This window comes from Suncus etruscus, chromosome 6, assembly GCF_024139225.1.
Source record: "Suncus etruscus isolate mSunEtr1 chromosome 6, mSunEtr1.pri.cur, whole genome shotgun sequence".
Classification (NCBI taxonomy): domain Eukaryota; kingdom Metazoa; phylum Chordata; class Mammalia; order Eulipotyphla; family Soricidae; genus Suncus; species Suncus etruscus.
Genome location: NC_064853.1, coordinates 102,023,145 through 102,042,686, shown reverse-complemented (window position 1 = coordinate 102,042,686; position 19,542 = coordinate 102,023,145). Strand labels below are relative to the sequence as shown.

General features: G+C 41.3%; 1 protein-coding gene across 1 annotated transcript in view; it reads left to right on the top strand.

Moving 5' to 3' along the window:
• Positions 1–19,542, top strand: part of EPHB1 (EPH receptor B1) — a 411,882-nt gene that overhangs the window by 291,909 nt on the left and 100,431 nt on the right. The window contains exon 6 of the mRNA XM_049775927.1: positions 12,874–12,998. Coding sequence (XP_049631884.1) covers positions 12,874–12,998 — 125 coding nt within the window. The remainder of the gene's footprint in view (positions 1–12,873; positions 12,999–19,542) is intronic.

Sequence of the window (19,542 nt, the reverse complement as noted above, 5' to 3'; positions counted from 1 at the left end):
TGTGGCTTGGGGTTTCTGAAAGGCAGAGCCTATACAAATGAATTGTGGGTTTCTCTGGTTCTATCCTATGAAAACATAAAGGCAACTTGGGCCTGAGAGATAGGGGAGTATCGCTTATTACAGGATTTCTGAGCTGGATAATAAAGGTGAAAATGGGACTGGAGCAGTGGTGTAAGTGGTAAGGCATCTGCCTTGCATGCGCTAGCCTAGAACGGACTTCAGTTCAATCGTCCCATATGGTCCCCCAAGTCAGGAGCGAATTCTGAGCACATAGCCAGGAGTAACTCCTGAACGTCACCTGGTGTAAAATAAATAAATAAATAAATAAATAAATAAATAAATAAATAAATAAATAAATAATGGTGAAAATAAAGGAGAGTGATCATGTATGGGGCAGAAAGTGGTGATGCAGCCTCAAGAATTGCAGGGTTTGGGCCAAGGATTTTACAGGAAACATGGGCCTTGAATTGGGAGTTTTGAAAATGGAGTTCCTTCAGGTAAGGTTGAAGCTGTCATGGAGTAGGCAGGTGGAGAACTGAGTGACTTCAGGAACTGACAGGGGACATGGAATTTCTCTGCAGGGTGGCTAGACTGGCAGAGGGGGAATAGAGATGATCTTCAATGATTTGGGGTGATGGTAAGAGGGAGAATGTGGTGACCCCAAAGTCTGGAGGGAACAGTCTGATTTTATAGAAGGTGGTTGAGTTGGTGCGCAATGGTATGGCAGAGGCAAGGAATATGGATAACCCTGGAGTGTGCAGAGAGCAGCAGGATAAAGCACGCTCAGGAGAAGTGGAGGAGGGCTTGCCATAGGAGAGGGCATTGGGTACTGTGATGCCTCCCTTTCAGAGGGTGGTGTTCTGGGGTCAGAGAGAAAGCTTGTGTGGGTCAGGAGTCTCACTCAGAACTTGGGTGGGGTTGAAGGGGGTACAAAGAAGAGCTGTCAATTGGGTGTTTTAGGAGATAGAGACTAAGTCCTCCAGGCCTGGCCTTGTTGTTTTCTGTACTGATAGTACCCTATCAGTTTAGGTGGACAAGGAGGTAGTCTTGAGTTGCTGTGGTGGACCCCATTTAGTAACTCTGTGAGTGTGTGTGTGTGTGGGGTGGGGGGTACCATGGCATTCTGAATAGTGTCTAGTAAATAGCCTCTGTGCAGGAGTTTGTAGTTCTGGGGATGTGGAGCTGAGCCCTGCACCTCAGCTGCCACCTAAGTCCTGGCGGCTCACTTTCACAGCCCCTGGAGCACCTGTTTAGAACAGCCCTACTGAAAAGTATCCCCCACAAGCATCCCTCTTAGTCTCCACTGTCCTTGGGCCTCAGTGCAATGCTCTGCTGCCTGGTCCTCTGTTTGTTCCCCAGAAGGAAGAGCTGGGGTGACCTGGGAGACAGACCCAATCATGATGTGTCCACCCCCTGGTCCAGGACTGCACACTCCACCTCTGTGGAGAGAAGGGTCAGAGGTCAGGATTAGTTTGAGCCTGGTGAGGGGCCCACTGCAGAGACTTCAGATTCATGAAAGGAGAGTGGGTAGATCTAGCCAAGTGCCAGAGGCCCAGCGAAGACTCCCTTCAACCCCCCATCTCCCTTTATCCTTGTTGTTCAAGTCCATATTCTTGGGTATCCTCTCAGAAGTTGTCATTCTGATGGCTAGATGGTCATTCTCAAATTGGAAAGTACTTCAGAACCATACTTTCTGGAAGCCTCTGAAGCCCACATCACTTCCTTCCTATCCCCAAACTCTGATTTAGTAGACCTGGGGTGAAAATTGATTCTCTTTTTCCTTGGCTGTGTTGGGGATTGAATTAAGAGCTCATATATGCAAGCTACAACCCAGCCCTAGATTTCCTTCTATCTTGCTAGTTCCAGCATGAAGCTAATCCAGGAGCAAATTTAGAAAACTGGAAGATAATCTCAATAAAGAAAACCATTAAATATTACTTAATATCAGAAACAAGAACCATTGCTCTAAATCCACACAAGAGCAACACCCATACCCATATGTCTCCCATACTGCCCCCTTATTTTAAAAGGACATTTAAATGGAGATCAGGGAAGGAAGGACTAGTCTGAGGTAGTGGGGCTGCTCAATCCAGGCTAGAAGCTCTTGTTTTCCTCCCCATTTCTACTCCATTAAGCCTCAGTCAAGCTCCTGCAAGAGCATCACACTAACAAGACACTTAGGATTTCTCTGTCCCTGAAATGCACGGTAAAGAAACAGAATCCAAGGGACACTGGGGTGTCAAGGTCATCTCAAGCAAATGCCATGCTACCAGTGTCCACAATAGGAAAAAACAATTAGAAAATAATTAATTCTGCTTTTGTATTCATAGCCAGTCTCCAAGCTAATTGCTTATTTGTTTAATCTACTTTGACCAGAAGCGTTACTGCACCAAAAATATTTAATGAGTCAGGCTTCCTAATGTAAAATGCAAGCATATTTGTGCAATGAAATGAGTTTTCATCAACAGAGGGAGGACCTGTTATCTCAGCAGTACCTTTTCAACAAAGTCATCTCCTGGAAGAACATCTTTGAGGAAACAGTACTCTCAGCCCCATTCACCCTTGCACGTTTTGCTGTGTGTATATTACTCTGTCATTAGAAATGGTAGACTTTGAGTCCTTAGCTAATGTTAAAATACAGATGGTGGGGGTGGGGCTTGTGGCAGGAAGGATGCCTGTTTGGCATGTGACTGACATAGGCTCAACCCCTGGAATTGCTACGGTTTTCTGAGTCTCTATAGGAGGTAACCCTGAGCACTGCAGGTTGTGGCCTCCTCACCAAAATAACAAGAACATAAATGTGGATTTGGGTCTCCCACTTCAAACCCCAGCACACATGCCATCACCACTGGGCTTGAGCTTAGTCTGTCAACCTGGTTATTGCACCATTGCTTCAATAGTCTCTAAGTTCCCTACGCATTTGCTTAGGAATTCACAATAATATCCTAAAACCAAAACAAAACTAATACACATATTGGAGTTCCCTGCTAAGTTGTGTTCCCACCTCTACTCCACCAGTTCCTTTTCTCAGCCTCAGCACCCAGGGAACTCATGTCCTTCAACTTGAGGCTTATGGATGGCCTCTGAGGTTGCCAGCATCCTTGGAACCCCTATGTGAACTCCATTTCAGTTCTCCAGGGCTCTGGGGCATACATGTATGAATCATTCCAAGTGCCTCTGAATTATTCAGCATTTGAGTTGTGAGGAAAACTTAGGCCTGAGAGACAGGTTCAGTTTTCAAAAGAGGTGAGAGCATTAAGATTTCATTTCATATGCGGTGTCCAGGAGAGCCTAGAGCTCTGGAGGTGCACTCTGTCCTACTTCCCTGGGACAGTCTTCTCATCCTCCTTCATCTTCCCCCCTCAAGGCAGGAGGATGCACAGCCCTGCCTCATCACTGCCCTACGATGACCCCTTTCTTATTGAAGATTACTATTCACATTAGGCTCAACACCTATGTTTTCTAGCTCTTCTTATTTCTTTTTTTTATTGTAAGAATTTATTCAAGAGACAAAATTGATTAACATATTGAGGTGAACTAGCATAACATAATATAGTAACATAACATAATATAATTGATATAATATAATAATACATGTAAGTCAAAGAACATTTCTGATTAAAACACAATTTTTTTATCATAATGGCTTACATATCTTTCACAGTAGTATTTTAGGTACGTATTATCATTGAATCAGGGGAATACCCATCACCAAATATGTCCTCCCCCCATCCCAGTTCCCTTTCTGCAACCCATATCCCCCACCCTCATCCCCCCGGGCTGCTAGAGTAGGTGGTCCCCTCTTTGTCTAGCTTACTATTAGTGATCATATATCTGTTTGGTCCTTTTACCCTCCCTTGTTTTCCCCTCTATTTAAGAGGCGGTAGCTTTTCTTATTTCTAATGATTTTCAAGAAGGGAAGAAATTTTCATTGCAAGCAAGCAGGGAAAGCTCTATGGGGACCTTTGCTAATTATGAAAATAGCAGAAAGAAGTTGAAAGCAACTCCTGTGCCTTACAAGTTTATTCCATTATTGGGGGAACCAAAGCAAGTTTCTGCCACACCCCACAGTACTGAAGACAGAACACACAGTACTGTCTTTCTCAGCCCTATAGGGCTATTGAAATGGGGACCTTTAGCAGGAAGGAGGTAGGGACACTGGTAATTGTGGTCTAATACAGTGATGGCAGGACTCTGAGGGCATATTCTGTGCCTGGGAACTCTGATGGGTTAGGAAGAGAAGTAACTAGAAGAAATGACCTTACAGACTGAGAGCCCAAAGCTGATTTCTATAGGGACAAATGTGTAGAACACTTAGGACTGGTACCTAAGTGTTATATCACATGATCCACTATTTAGTGGCAAAATATGTAGTTTGGAGTGAAAAGTCCTTGAAGTTGACCAGATTTGGGGGCAGAATTCAGGGATGAGAAGATCTGGGTAACCAGATCAGGAGAAAATGGGGTTAGAACCAAGGGAATGTTTGTGACTAATTGGGCTGAGTCACAACATCAGGACAAAGCATCTAACATATAGTTTCTAAATTGTATCCCAGAAAAGTTTCTGGTCATCAGAAGATGTCTCAAGGAAACCAAACCATCTTTTTTTTTGAAGCAATTACAACACCAACTCCCCAGGGAACTTCAAAATTTACCCTGCCTCAATTCAAGTCCATTTCTTACCCATAACCTCCACTCCAACATGGCCTAGGTATTCACTCATCTCATATTCATCACATAAATTCCCTAGTAACTTATTGGTGCTTTCCACAGTTTGGGGAACTATGCCCAGGAAATAATTTGCATGTGGGAACCCTGAATTGACTTAGAATTGTTGCCAAGTCCTCAAATCAAATCTATTGGGTGGGTAGGATCTAATGGGAAGGAGCAATGGATAACCTGGGGAACATTTTTACCATACTTGAAAAACTTACAACTTTAAGATTAATATTACTGTTATACAGTTGAAGAACTTGAGACTCCAGGAGGGCTCTTATTTTTTTGGAGGCACACCTGAAAATGCTCAGGACTTTATCCTGGCACTGTACTCAGCAAGTACTCCTGGCAGTGCTCAGAGGACCTATGAGGTGCTGGGGATCATGTGTGCATGGCAAATACCTTACCCCACTGTAGTATCTCTTTGGCCCCACCTGCAGGAGCCAAACCTTATTCAAGCTCACACAGAAAAGCAGATAGCAGTGTCAATCTAAACCCCCACCTTTCTCCACAGTGCCAGAAGACCTTTGTCTTATGCCTGAGGATACAACCCTGGGTTCCTGGCTATTCTTACTTCATCTTTTATCCCTTACAATAGGGGTCTATGGTGATAATTTTTTTGTTTGTTTTTGGACCATACCCTGGGACACTCTGAGGTTACTCCTGACTCTGCAATCAGAAATCACTCTTTGGGAGACCATATCGGAAGCTGGGGATAGAACCCAGGTCCGTCCTGGATCAGTCACATCCAAGACAAATGCCCAACTGCTGTGCTATCTATCACTCGGCCCCTATGGTGATAATTTTCAACACTTCCTTATATCCCTTATATCCCTTATATCCCTAATAAACTAATCTGATCCTTGGTCTCGAGACTGGTAGAAAATCTTTTTGTTAGGCCATGTTAGTTTTTGTGTGTGGGCTAGTGGTAGGAAACCACTAGACTTTGATATAGCTTTCAGATGTTTAGACCAAGGATGCATTCACTGGGGAATGCTATTCTAGAAAGAACAGGAGTGGGAAGCTTACATTCCCACATGATCCAGAAATTTCACAGCCAGGTATTAGCCCAAAATAAATGCAAACATAGATACACACAGAAACTGTATGTGAATGTTCTTAGCAGTGTGTTCACAATAGTTAAAAATGTGCAAACACTCTGAATGTTCATCAACTGATAGATATTTGTTTTAGAGAAAGCAGTGCCTAGAATGGTAAATAGTGCTAACATCATAGGTGTAGTCCAGGCAGACAGAGGCAGCCATAGTCCTCTGAGATCCTCCTCTGAAAACAATGCAGAAAATTTGGGAAAAACTACCCCAGAGTGACCAAAGTTTTAATTATGTCATGAGGGGAGGCAAATGTCTCTGGTTCTCACCGTGAATCTATTTGGAAAGGTCAGCTAGGAAAGTCTCTGTAACTGAGAAACTTTGTAGAAGCTGACCAAGTACTGTCACCTGGAACCAAGGGAGAAGGGGACTTAAATATGATTGTACCCCAATACTCTAGAGTTATTAGGGGGACAAAAAACGGGGCTGCATGGTAAGAGCTCTGCCCACAGACATAGTTCTTTTATTTCTTCTGGATCCCAGTGGCTGAATACAGAAATCCTAGTCCAGAATTTTGATCTCTTCAAATAGTTTATTCCAATAAACTGACTTCATATTGAATTGGTATTTTGCTATTTTTTCCTTGAAAACTACTAGAAAAACTTTTGTTGTCCTAAAGTACTTCAATATAGTAAACTATTCTATTGGTTATTACATCCCCAAATGGATTATGGTTTAAACTGTTGAAAGAATTAACATGGTACAAAAATAATGAAGACATTGGAAAGAAATATTTAATAAGTCATGATAAGGCATTAGAACTTAGCAATTGTCTTTGGTAAGGAAGCTGGCTGATTCTTATGTGCAAACATTGAACTGCCTCCTCACTGGGGCAAGGGTGCTTATGAGATAACAAAATGAAATGCTCAAGAAGAACACTTTGAGTATGGCAGTGTTGGGGGCTGAATTTAAAGGACTGGTTATGTGCTGAAGGGTAGCCCAAACCAGGACTATGAACCTCTACTCTTTGCTCTAGGGGTCCATTTGGTGGTCCATTTCTGAGAGTCTCTGAACCCAGTTGAGTCTCCTAGGACACCTAGGACTGCACCCCTTTTTTTTCTGGAAACCTTGCCAGAAGATAGACTGCCAATTCCAATTCCATATGCTTTGGGCAGTAATCTGAGAGCAGTTTGGGATGATACTTGCCCCATGTCACCTGTGATTCTTTCATAACATGCAGCTGGGCCTCTCCATCCTTACAATTTATCCACATCTCATTTGTCAATTCAGACAAGAACATTCTGTACACTTTCTCTGCTGGATGTGATATACTACCTTGGATCTGTTTGCTTTAAAAGCAATTTGGGAGTAGGAGTTCCCCAAAGTCTTCCTTGGCAGAAAAAAAAAGACAAAGAATTCACTCACTGTCTGTTTTTGCCTTTCTTCCATCCCATAGCCCCTGGATCATTGAAGTTGGTTTCTTTCTGCTTCTGACACAGTTAATGGTTCTCTTACTAGCTATAGATTCTCCTTTTTCTCAGTCTATTGGGCCCTGGCTGATTTTCATTGATGCCCAACAGGATGCTTTTTGTTGCCTCCTGCTCTCCTCTTCAACCTCCCTTTGGGTCAACATTTTCATTTTACTGAGAGCTGCAGGGCAATTTGATTATGTTTGTGTTCTTGGTGTTGTTTGTTGGTCCTCTCTGGCTGAACACATCTCATTTGAGCCTTCGTTGCCTTCTTATAAACTAGTTTCTAAATGAATTCTCTATCCCAACTTTTCTGAGTACGGTCCATATTTGTCTTCATTAAATGTTAACAATGTAATCAATTCTTTATTCTTATTTATTTCTCTGTAGTGAATATTTAAATACAAGGACTAGACTCTGAAACCTCTGAAGAGACGATACTTTAAAATGCAGTTTAATGAAGGAAAGACCACAGGCCTGGGCTTATTATTGAAACCAGTAGATTCTGGAAGATATATGGGCTTGTTAATTGTCCCATCCCATTCTCCTTTAGTTTTGCTGAAAGTTAGGATTTAAGTGGCTAACTGAGATAATTGGAGGGAGGGGGTCACATTAGTGATGTTCAAGGGTTACACATGACTGTGCATTCAGAAATTATGCCTGGTGGTGCTTGAGGCATGATCTGGGATGCTGGGAATCAAACCTGGGTTGATATCAAACCTGGATAGTACCTGCTGTACTATCTCTCCAGTCCTGCTGAGCTTATTTTTATTTGCTGTTTTATTTGAAGGTTGATAGCCTATAAAACACTGGATTTAGAGATAGTTTTTGTACTTGGAAAAGAGAAACCTCAAATTGGTCCCTGAAGATAGTCTCCTTTGGCAGAGCACCAAACGTAAACTGTTCCTGAGTTTCAGGGAATGAAGTAGTACTGACTTTCTTTTTCCAGGTACTAAATCTCATATCAATTAAAATGGAAGCCACAGGAAGCATATGTTGGAATAAATATGCTTTTGTGGGGCCTGTGACCATGAGGGGTGCAGCCAGACATGGCCTTCATCTTCTGGTAGCTTTCTCCTTTTATATATGCTACTAATGAGCTGTGGGTGATGGTTGAGGGGTCTTGTCATCTGTCTAATTTGGCTTTTCTGCTCTAAGGAATTTGGTCATCTGTTACCTCTGGATCACCAGACCTGTGCTATTTCTTATCATCTGGACTCAACCAGGCTTCACACTTTCAGAACAAGACTGTGACTTTATTAACTTGTCTTTTTTGGGGGAAGGAGGGCACACCTGGTGATGTTCAGGGGTTACTCCTGGCTATGCACTCAGAAATTGCTCCTGGCTTGGGGGACCATATGGGATGCCAGGATTCCATCCTAGGCTAGCACCTTACCACTTGTGCCACCACTTTGCCCCCCCCTTTTTTAAAATAATTTTTATTTTGACCAAAGTGGATTACAGATCTTTCACAGTAATATTTTACATACATAGTGACATTGAATCAGGGCATTCCCACCACCAGTGTTGTCCTCCCTCTACCCCTGTTTCTAACTTGTCTTTTTTTACCTAGTAATTAGAACATGGACCTTAGATGTGACCAACTGAGTTTTGAATGATGGCTTTCTTAGGATTAATTAGTGGTAACAACAACAACAACAACTACAACAAAACCCAGTAAAGTTCATCAAAATATTTAGACATCTTTCTAAAATTTGAGGGAGAGGGTTTGGGCTACACCCAGAGATTCTTAGTTACTCTTGACTCAGGAATTACTTTTGGAGGTGCTCAAGGAACTATATGTGATGTCAAAAATTGAATCTGGGTTGGCCAGGAATAAGGTAATTGCCCAACCAGCTGTACCACTGATTGCTATTGCTCTCACATATTTCTAAAATTTAACCTGTAAAACTGTAGCACTCTAGGCAGACAGATCCTGAAAATATGAATGTCACAGCAAGATTGAAAAATGTTACCCCAGATATTTATAAGACAGTCCTAGATGCAGAGAGTGTTTGTTGGGAGAAGCAGGACTCTTAAGTTATCATTCAACACCCTTCTAGATTAGTGAGCTAACTAGGGTCCCCAGTGCTCTGGGATTTTTTTTTAAGTGGCCTCCCCTTTTTCAAAGCCTCTCTCTATTCACCACAGCTCTATGATAGGTCTTGGGAAAAGTGGTGATGGTGGAAACATAAAACCAACCAGAATGTGGCTAAATATCCAAGCTGGTCAGAATGTCATTTTATCTGTCATGGCAGGACAATTCTAGGTCATCCTCCTTGTCTTTCTCAGGCCTTTGGAGTTCTCATTTCCCACTTGTTCGAATATATATTCTTTTATAATCTTCTTAGTTGTTTCCATTAATTCTGTTGTTTTTAGTATCTTTGAAATATGGATGACTCCAGATTTTAAAGTCTTGGCTCTAGATAAGAGTCTGGACTCTGGTTAAGAGTCTAGGCTCTTATCCATCGATTTGCTACCTCATATCTACTCAGGACTCTAGAGCATTTCATATTCTTGCTTCTACTTCCCAGACTACTTCCCTGAGAGCAGCTGATGGAAACCCCACTCTTCCAGCTGCATGCCAGTTATTGTGACCCTCTGTTCTTCACTTCCCACAGCCACTGAGACATTCTCCATATATGCAGAATCTGACCATTTTGTTAAAGTGCACAGAACAAGCAATATATTCTCTTGACTGAGGAACCATAATCTTGCAGCTGGCTTACTGCAGGACTTGGGATCAGCCTTTCAGCTTTGACTTGGCTCTGGCTGCCTTTTACACCGCAACAGAAAGGATATTATAAAACTGAATCAGATGGGATCATTCATTCTCTATTCCTAGATCCTCATTTCCTGTGTCTGCCCATTTTCACTGCTTGTTGTTCCTCCTAAACTGCCAGACTGTTCCCAGAACCACTATTCTGGACCATTATTCTTCAACAGCTGATCTCTCAGATTCCCACATGAATTTTCCCCTTCCTTTCTTTCTTTCTCTCTGAGCTTCCACTTCTCAGGGGAAGCAGTTCTGACCACATAGTTCAGAGCCACAGCCTCCTCCTGTCAGCCTCCTCCACATGACCTTATCTGCTACTTCTCCTCTATCTCTCTTTCCCCTTAGGTGTTAACTCCTGTTAAAATACTTTAATATGCCAAATCTCAAAATCCTCTCACTAGAAGGTAAGCTCTGTGAAAACATGGCATCTTCTTTTGTCCACTGTTGTATCTCTAGAACTGAGCCCAATAATTAACACATGGAAGGCACACAATAGACTTTGTTTCATTCATTTATGCATTCATTCATTAATCAATACCAACGATAAGTTGCTAAGTTGGTAGAAATAGAATATGCATTGATTGGTTGACTCAGGATCAAAAATTATTACAACTCTTTAGAATGATCATCTTAAACTTGTCATGAAGACAGAGAGACACGCCAACAGTCTTATAGACAAAACCAAAGCCAGTTCTAAGATATAATCTATAAATACTATACAATGGAAAAGCAAGCAGAGTGTAGTGTGTCTTCTGAATAAAATAGCAGGAACATATTTTTGAGTCAATAGCCAATACTTAATTAATTAATTAATGTACCATGCACAAATCTAAAAATAAATATAAGTTGAATTTTCATTGTTGTTACTCAAACAGCAAGGAGAGGATTGGATTTAACAATGTAACTGATGTCTAAGATTTAGATAACATGATTCCCATTTGGAAAGGTGCCATTGCATGTGATCATAGAAGATCTCATAGGAGATCATTCATATCATAAGAGAAATGTCCTATATATATGGTGGTTGGTTTTTGTTTGTTTGGTTGTTTTTTGAGCCACACCCATTGACGCTCAGGGGTTACTCCTGGCTATTCGATCAGAAATTGCTCCTGGCTTGGGAGACCATATGGGACACCAGGGGATCAAACTGTGGTCCATCCTATGCCTTGCAAGGCAAACACATTACTGGTAGTGCCACCACTCCAGCCCCATATATGGATATTTTTAAGTATGATAAACTCAGGGAAGACTTAATTAGTTTCTTTAGCTATTTGACAAGCCATTCTGTAGAAGAGGGAACATTTTATGTTACTCCAGTTAGCAAAATTGAGGCCAGGAAAGAATACAAAGACATGATTTTGGCAAGAGTTACCCAGGTGTAGAACAGTATATCATGCTTATGACATACATATCAGAAATGAATAAGAAAGTAAAGTGAAAGCCCAAGAACAGGGCACATAGGGACACCCCAGGGAAGGCCGGTTTACCTGAAGAGGAGAAGATGAAGAGGACTTGGGGCAAGGGTAGAAAATTTGTACTGTCACAAAGAAGCATCTGGAAGGCCCCTGAGGAGCTCACACCAACATTGCCCATCATCAGAGTTAGGAACAGATATGCTGTGTACTCCTGCCCCACCCAGCTGCTGGGCCGTTATGTGATTATGGTGAAACAAGGCAGAGCAGAGCACAGGGCTCCTGTGCTGGACCCTACTGGTATTTGTAGGGCTCTTATGAGGTCTTTAAAGAAATGTATAGAGGCATTTGGATTCTAAAATTTCTCAGCAACTCTTCTGCCATATAATTCTTTCAGGATCCTCAGGCTATGGGCACAGTCTTCACACCCAACTAGGATTAGTGTGTGGCGTATTTCTCACCAGCTAGTGGAAATAGTAGTCCCCCCTTGAAGAGGTGTCTGCTCTATAATTTCAGGTCCTAGCAGGCATCTGCTCTCTTGAATGGAGGGGAGGAAATGTCAGGCAGACCTGGCTCCCCGAGGACCCTGTAAAATGGAGCTGGTGTATGGGAATGACCTTCCTCCCATGGAAGGACTGGAAACAACTCAGAACTAAGCTTAACTAATGCTTCATCCATTACCCCACTCTTCCTGAGAAAGACAGCCCTCATTTATTATTTACAGACTGTTTTTATTTTATTCACATCCCGTGAAAATGGTGAATTGGAAAATAAATAACAATTTCCAGAGATTTCAGAAGCCCTTCACAGACTTTTGGAATGATGTTTCCAAATGTCTGGTTTATATATCATTTCTTCATTTGTATCTGTGAGCTTTGTCTCATTTGGAAAATGGTGACAGAAATCTGAAATGGCTCTAGTGGTGTGGGTCTAGGTTCTTGTCTCTTTCAGACATGCTTCTTCTTTTCCCTTTTAAGTGCAGCAAAATCTTACAACTGATGATTGCTAGAATGTTTCTTACTAGTTTCTTGCTGTCATTCCTTGTTTCCAGTGTCTCTTTTCTCTTGGCTCAGACCATCAAATTGCCATACTAGAATTGCTTCAATTCCTGCTCAAGGCCATCACATTGTTCTCTTGTCCTGCCTCTGAAGCCTAGAACTGCCTTGGTTCTTTCTCTCTAATTGGCTTCTGTTTAACCTCCAACTACCATATCAATGAAAACACATATGAAAATACTGTGTCCTTGTCCTCCTTGTTCTTCTTTCCTAGACCATTACCTTAATGAGCTCCATCCTTTCTGCTAACCCCACAGGAAGTCCTGCAGATCCAGCTGGTGAGAATGGAAAACTACAGTTTAAACACTGAGAGTAGTTTGCTACCTGCTCATCTGAGAGACTCTTCTCATCTAACTGAGATTCTATTTATCTGCTCTGCCTCTTCCTCTCTTCACAGCTCCTTCCATGGTACCTATCATGCATCAGGTCAGTGCCACCATGAGGAGTATCACACTGTCATGGCCACAGCCAGAGCAGCCCAACGGCATCATCCTGGACTATGAAATCCGGTACTATGAAAAGGTGAGCCTCCCTTGCCTATGGGCTTGCAAGACTCAGGCTGGATTCTCTGAACTTGGTGGTCATCTGAGGGCACCAAGATCTCCATTAAAGAGGCTGGAGGAAGCTGGTGAGGGAGGCCTCCTGGGAGACTCTTTCAGATCTGTCTGGCAATAGTCCCCAGAGTGGCAACACTTTCTGTCCACCTCAGGAGAAAACCAAAGGGTCTACCTGCTGTCAGCTTGGTTATGAACAGTTCATGGTCAGCTGAAAGCAAGACTCATCGTGCTCTCTCAACCCAGATATTATTGAGCTACCATGTCTTCTGAACTTTCTTAAGAGCATATGAGTTGTAGACAAGTGCTTGTAATGTTTTGAATGATATATCTCCAATGTAAGTTTCCTCTTAAGTCTCAAGTCTATGTGCTATTATGCTCAATTATTTATGTAAGTTAAAAACATGTAAAAGGAAACTTTTAAGGTTGGGATACAATTTAATAAATTCTATAAATCTATATATTATCTTTCTTGGCAAATAGTTAATAACTAATGCTGAGTGCTAAATCAAGGTGTGTGCTTAAGAAAAGTGAATTAGTATCCTGTGGTTTGGTCCCTGGTCTATTTGTAGAGGAGGCAGGGCTTTCTTCCACCCCTTCAAACACACACATGCAAAGATGAACTGTGACTTTTACAGAATCCACGGGAGATGCAGTAATTTCTACATTTACCCAACACATTAGTGTCACACACACGTACAAACACACACACATGCACACACAAACAAAACCCCCACAGATATGTTCACTAATTTGTTAAGCACATCTTTATCAGGTGCCTATTACTTGCAGGCTTTGTTTTAGAAAATATTGGTGATCAAAACAAAAAGTCCTATCCTGGAGAAACTTATTTACAACAAAAGGAGACAATAAGTATAATTAACCAACAACACATTACTTGTTAAAAAAAAAGTGAGTAGTATAAAGTAGAAAAGTGAAGACTGAATGGAGTGAATGGAATTACAATAGGAGAGGGATGAGCAGGTTGATTAGCTAAATAGGAAGTTATAGGTAGGCCTCTGAAGAAGCATATGTTGCAGGCAAAGACCCACTGGGGCAATATCATGACTATATCTGGTAGTACAGTAAGAAGAACAGGAATCCTACTAGCAATGAGAAAGTTGTAGACAGAGAGAGGTAAGCAGAGAGAGGTAAGAGGGGAGCTGAGCAGGCTGCACTGGTGATGGGGGCTGTTCTGTTTATAACTGAAACCATTACAAACATGCTTGTAATCATGGTGCTTAAATAAGACTTATAAAAATAAGAAACTGAACTTTCCACTAAGTGTGATGAGTGTTCATAGTGAGATTGGGGGTAGAGGAGAGACAAAACATGACTTGCATTTTGAAAGTGTCATTTAGACTGTCCTATTGAAAGTAGGCCTGCAAGATTGCAATGATCTAAGACAAGGATGATGGGAGTTTGAATTATAATAGTATAGAAGTATAAGGCTGGTAAAATGTGGCTGATTTTCAATTAAACTAAACTAAAGAATAAGACAACAGGGTTCTCACAGGTTGGATTTCAGAATTAAAAGTGTTTGGACCTGACGCATTTGAAGGATGTATACGCCCACTGACTGGGAGGAGGATCTCAAAGGATAGAGCATGTATTGGATGAAGGAACAATAAGCATTTTAGTTATGTGTTTTAAATGCTTGTAAGGCAGCCAAGTGATAATATGGACAAGGTAGCTAGATATGCACACTTGAAGTTCAGGAGAGATGATGGGCTGAAATGCCCACTTGGAACTTAGAAGTTGTCTGTGTAATGACAGTATGAAAGTCCTGAGCCTGCACCAGACCATCCAGTGAACTAGGGGAAATAAAATAAGATCAAGGATAAAGCCTGCAGTCTTCCAGTGGAAGTATTAAATTCCCAAACATGACTGCCTTGAGAATTAAGAACCAAGTTTCTAGTACCTTCTATCACTAATCAGCCATGTAGTCATTGTCAAATGGCTTAGCCAGATCAGGTAACATTTGTAAAATGATAGTAATTTGTCCCTGAAAAGTGGAAGGCCAGCTGGATCAACAGTCTATGAGGAGGTATGCCCTTCTGTTATTAAAGCTGAACTGGCAAGCAGGGTGAGGCAGAAGAGTATTCTAGTCTATTTAGAGAATATTGGCTTTTGTAGAGAATTGATTCAGATATTTCAATGAATTTGGGGTAATTTAAACCATCTGGATTCATCAGCAGTCAGCTTTGAATTTGAAATTCTTATTTGCTTATAGGTAAGTGCATTAGTTAATAAAGCAAATGTTAATGTTCCATTTTTCTGAACCAATTTACTTGAGCCAATTGAAAATAGCATCCCATTTTATCACCAAAGTTGACCTAATAGTTCAATGAAGTATCATTCATATTGGTCAGTCTGTGGCATACAGTGGTGATTTCAGAGTCAACAACCAATAAGGGGTCACTCAAACTTTCTTCTGTGCATGTACACACACACACACACACACACACACACACACACACACACACTCGCACGCATGCGCGCACTTGCTCTAAGACCTTATCCTTCATTCCATAAAAATAATAGATCTCTCTAGTCTGCTTCTAGAGAGTCCAGAGCTCTTATAAACATTATCTACTTTCTTCCTCACAACGTTGTATAGGACATATTGGGGTTGCTGCTGTGGGTAAAGAAATGATACACAAAAAGTAAAGGCTGAATGGATGGCCATCACTTACCCTTCTCACCCACAGTATTAAGAGCATTCACCTCTGTAGCAGGGTGAAGGACTAAAATAACCAACTCAGGAGATAAACCATTCTATCAGTGTCTGACTCTTTGTGCCCAACCCATATGCAATTCCCTCCACTGTTTGTATGTATGTATGTATGTATGTATGTATGTATGTATGTATGTATGTATGTATGCATATATATATATATATTGTTCCCTCCCTTGAAAAATTGTAACTTAATGTCAACTTTGGATGCTATAAAGGAAGCTCATTATTTCATTTCAGACCATGTCCCTACTTCTCAGTAATCTATACTAATTATTAATAGACACATATGCATAGCAGTTTACTACCTGAGGCAGCTTCTGCACATCAGTGAAGCATATTATTGTCCTGAAGACAGCAAGCTTTCCTGGGAACATAGAAGATTCTTTACTAGAGAATTGATTACTGTTCAGTAAATTGCAATGGCACTTTACTTATTATATGCTTGACTCTCAAATCTTTTACATTGTTTTGACCATACCTTTTTTTCAGTTTTACTTAAGAAATGAGGAAAGGGAAAATATAGTCTTAAAAGTTTCAAGGAAGAGATATTATATACCTTATAAACTGATATATAGTTAACTTAATAATACAAGTTACCATCATGACTGTTTCTAATGTGACTCAAGAAAAGGACATTACACTGTGAGGGTTATTTTTAAATAAGAGCAATAATGGCCATCGTGCATCCAGTATGAGTCCTGAGAAATGCCACACATTCACTGATAATTAACTCTAATACTCTAATACAAAAAAGAAATAAAAGAAAGACAGTTGAAAGTCAGGTATAACCAATTTACAAATGATTGAACAAAGGTTAAGTGACATACCCATGACTGCAGGAGACATAGAAGCAGAATTAGAGACCATGTTATTACGTTTCAGTGGTGGAAACTTGTGTACTCCAAGTGGGATTTGATGCAATTATGTGTTTAATGAGGACCTCAACATGTAGCCCCTAAAATAAATGTCTTATTGTAATTTACAATAAAAATCCTTAAGCGTCTCAAACTGGAGCAATAGCACAGTAGGTAGGATGTTTGCCTTGCATGCGGCTGACCCAAGTTCAAATCCTGGCATCCCATATGGTCCCCCCTGCCAGGAAATATTTCTGAGCATACAGCCAGGAATAACCCCTGAGCACCACCAGGTATGGTTCCAAAATAAAACAAAACAAACAAGTAAACAAAAAAAATTCCTTCAACCAGAGTGCTAAACCTGGTCTTTCTAAAATGCAATCATCAGTAGAGCTCAGTCCAATACAGAACCTGAGTTCATTTCAGAGAAACAAAATCTACCATTTTTCCATCTTATGTTACTTCTAAACTTCTAAGCCAGGATCTAACTTTTTTCCTGCAGAGAAGCAGAAAGTAAGTATTTTAGACTTGTGACTATCTTATCTATAACCCAACTACTGAACTCAGCCTTGGGAGCTGGAAAACTGCCACAGGATCATGGCAAAGTGGACATAGTCCACAAAGTGAACATCTTTGTACAAAAAAAAAAAATAGAAAAACCCTGAAAGCCTGTGTCTCCTTCTGGCTTGTTCTGGAGACCTCTTTCCATTTCAGCTCTGTGAAGAGAATCAATGAGGCTTTATCCTCTTCCAACAGCTCATTAATAGAGAGCTCAGATATCATTGCACTGATGACACGCCCAGAGACTCTCCCATGTTCTTCTCCTTCCCCCATCTTAATATGCTTCCATTCATCATTCTCTCTTGTTTACTGTCTTGTAGCACTTTTCACTCCTGGTGTCAGCCCTTGTAGGCAAACCATGGGAGGAGCATCTACATCTGCTCTGTGCTGTCTGAATGATGAAGTGTTTAGAAGTGTACTCTCTCTTCATAACTGTCTCAGCTCCAGTGGACTGGCATAGGTCTTGGAAATTTCTACCCTTCACAATTTAGGATCATTTTCTCAGGTCTTGGCACTGTGTGTGCTCCATCTCTGGGTTGCCATGGCTAGACTGACATTTACTGATTATTTTTTCCTTCATTTGTCAGGAGTCATTGAGCACTACCAGGAAAGGCCCTTGCTCTAGACTAGGACTGGGGAAGGAGAGGAACTCAGTAGCTTCTACAATCAGGCACATCAAATTTTCCCAAGTGGCAAAAAAATGAACACCCTTACTCTTCCCTCAATACCTTCTTGCTGAAGTGCTAAAATGGGTTTGCATTGTCAAATTTCATTAAAGCTACTTGAGCCATAAAGTTACCCTGGCTTTGCATTTAGTCCTCACTGTGCATAGACCAATGTTAAAGAGCCTCTGAGACCTCTGCTCCCAGTAGGACTCACCTCAATGAGATTCAATGGAACCTGGGATTTTGTCCTAACTGTCAGGCCATGAAGGTGATTTTCATAGTTCCAGACACCAGTCTCCAGAGTGATGAGATGGTAGTGGTGGCAGTTCTAGCTGGCATCCCTCCTGGAGTGGCTGACCTCCTGCCAACAAGGCTGAGGTGGAAGGAAACCACTGCCTTGTCTCTCAGATAAAGTGAGGGACAAGCAGTCCCTTCTGAAAGGAAGTGGCTGTACCTGCCATCAGCATGTGCAGAGGCCTCTCTGTGACTTCCATTGTCTATTCAAACTCATTTTGGCTCAATGGTCCATACAGTCATGACCTATTCTCACTCCTTCTACCCCTCACATGTCAGTTAGGCTTCTAAACATCTCTTTAGGCCTTATTTGCATGTTTGATTTTCTCCTCCTGGAGATTCATTTTTATTACTTTATCCAGATAATTTGTTTCCTTCTTCTTCCATGACAGCTTATGCTAATTTTCTTGGAACCATTCTACAGAGCTGGGTGGACCCTCTGCAGTCTCATCAGAACTGCCTGCATTGCCCTTTGCCAAGTTCCTTGGCCATTGTCTATCTCTTTTCTAGTTTTTACCACAGGATTTCACAGATCCAGGAGAGGGAGTCTGCCATGTTATCTGTAGTTTGTAGACAGTTTTAGCCCAGTGTAGAGTGGCACTCACTGGCAAATAAGTGTCTAGGTACAAACAGGCCGTCTTTGCCTTCACCAAGTAGGTATTACCTGATTGCAGATTAGTGATTTCTTGTCAGTCAGAGTTTCCCTTTTGATTTTTAGATCAACTTCCCAGTACTCTTGGGACTTGGATACTGATGATTTCCAGATCTCTGGTCATCAGTTTGATCATTATTTATTGTCATGAATATAAAACCTTAGGCTATCCCTATACCCCAAATCTGCACATAAGATTATGTAGTAACATAGATTTTTGTTTCCACTTATTTTGCTCTAAGAGTAAGGTTACAATTTGGTGAAGACCAAAACTGACTTTTGTTCCTGCATGGTCAGTGATAACAAACAATCTCCCTGATGTAAACATGGAGAATGTTAGAGGATAGGCTGACACGCATAAAGATGTTAGGGACAAGCATAGTGACAAATGTGTTATGACAGCAATGACAAAATTCATGAGCTAGAAATGGTAGGAGATAGTCCTGGAAGAGGAAGTCTGAAAAGAGAAGTGTGGACTACGAGTGGCTCAAGGTAGGATCCTAGGGGAGGCAACAAGGTAATGATTTAGGATGTCACAGATTAGAATTGACTTTATTTTTAGGGCCCCATAAATCCTATAAAGTCAGAATTGTGAGTTTTGTCTTTATTTGACCCTAGTTTTAGGGTATGTAAGAAATCTCACCCTCTTCTCTCTCTTTTTTTCTCTCTCTCCCTCTATTTCTCCCTTTCCATCCTTCTCTCTCTTTCTCTATCTCTCCCTCTTTCTCCCTTTTCTTCTCCCTCTC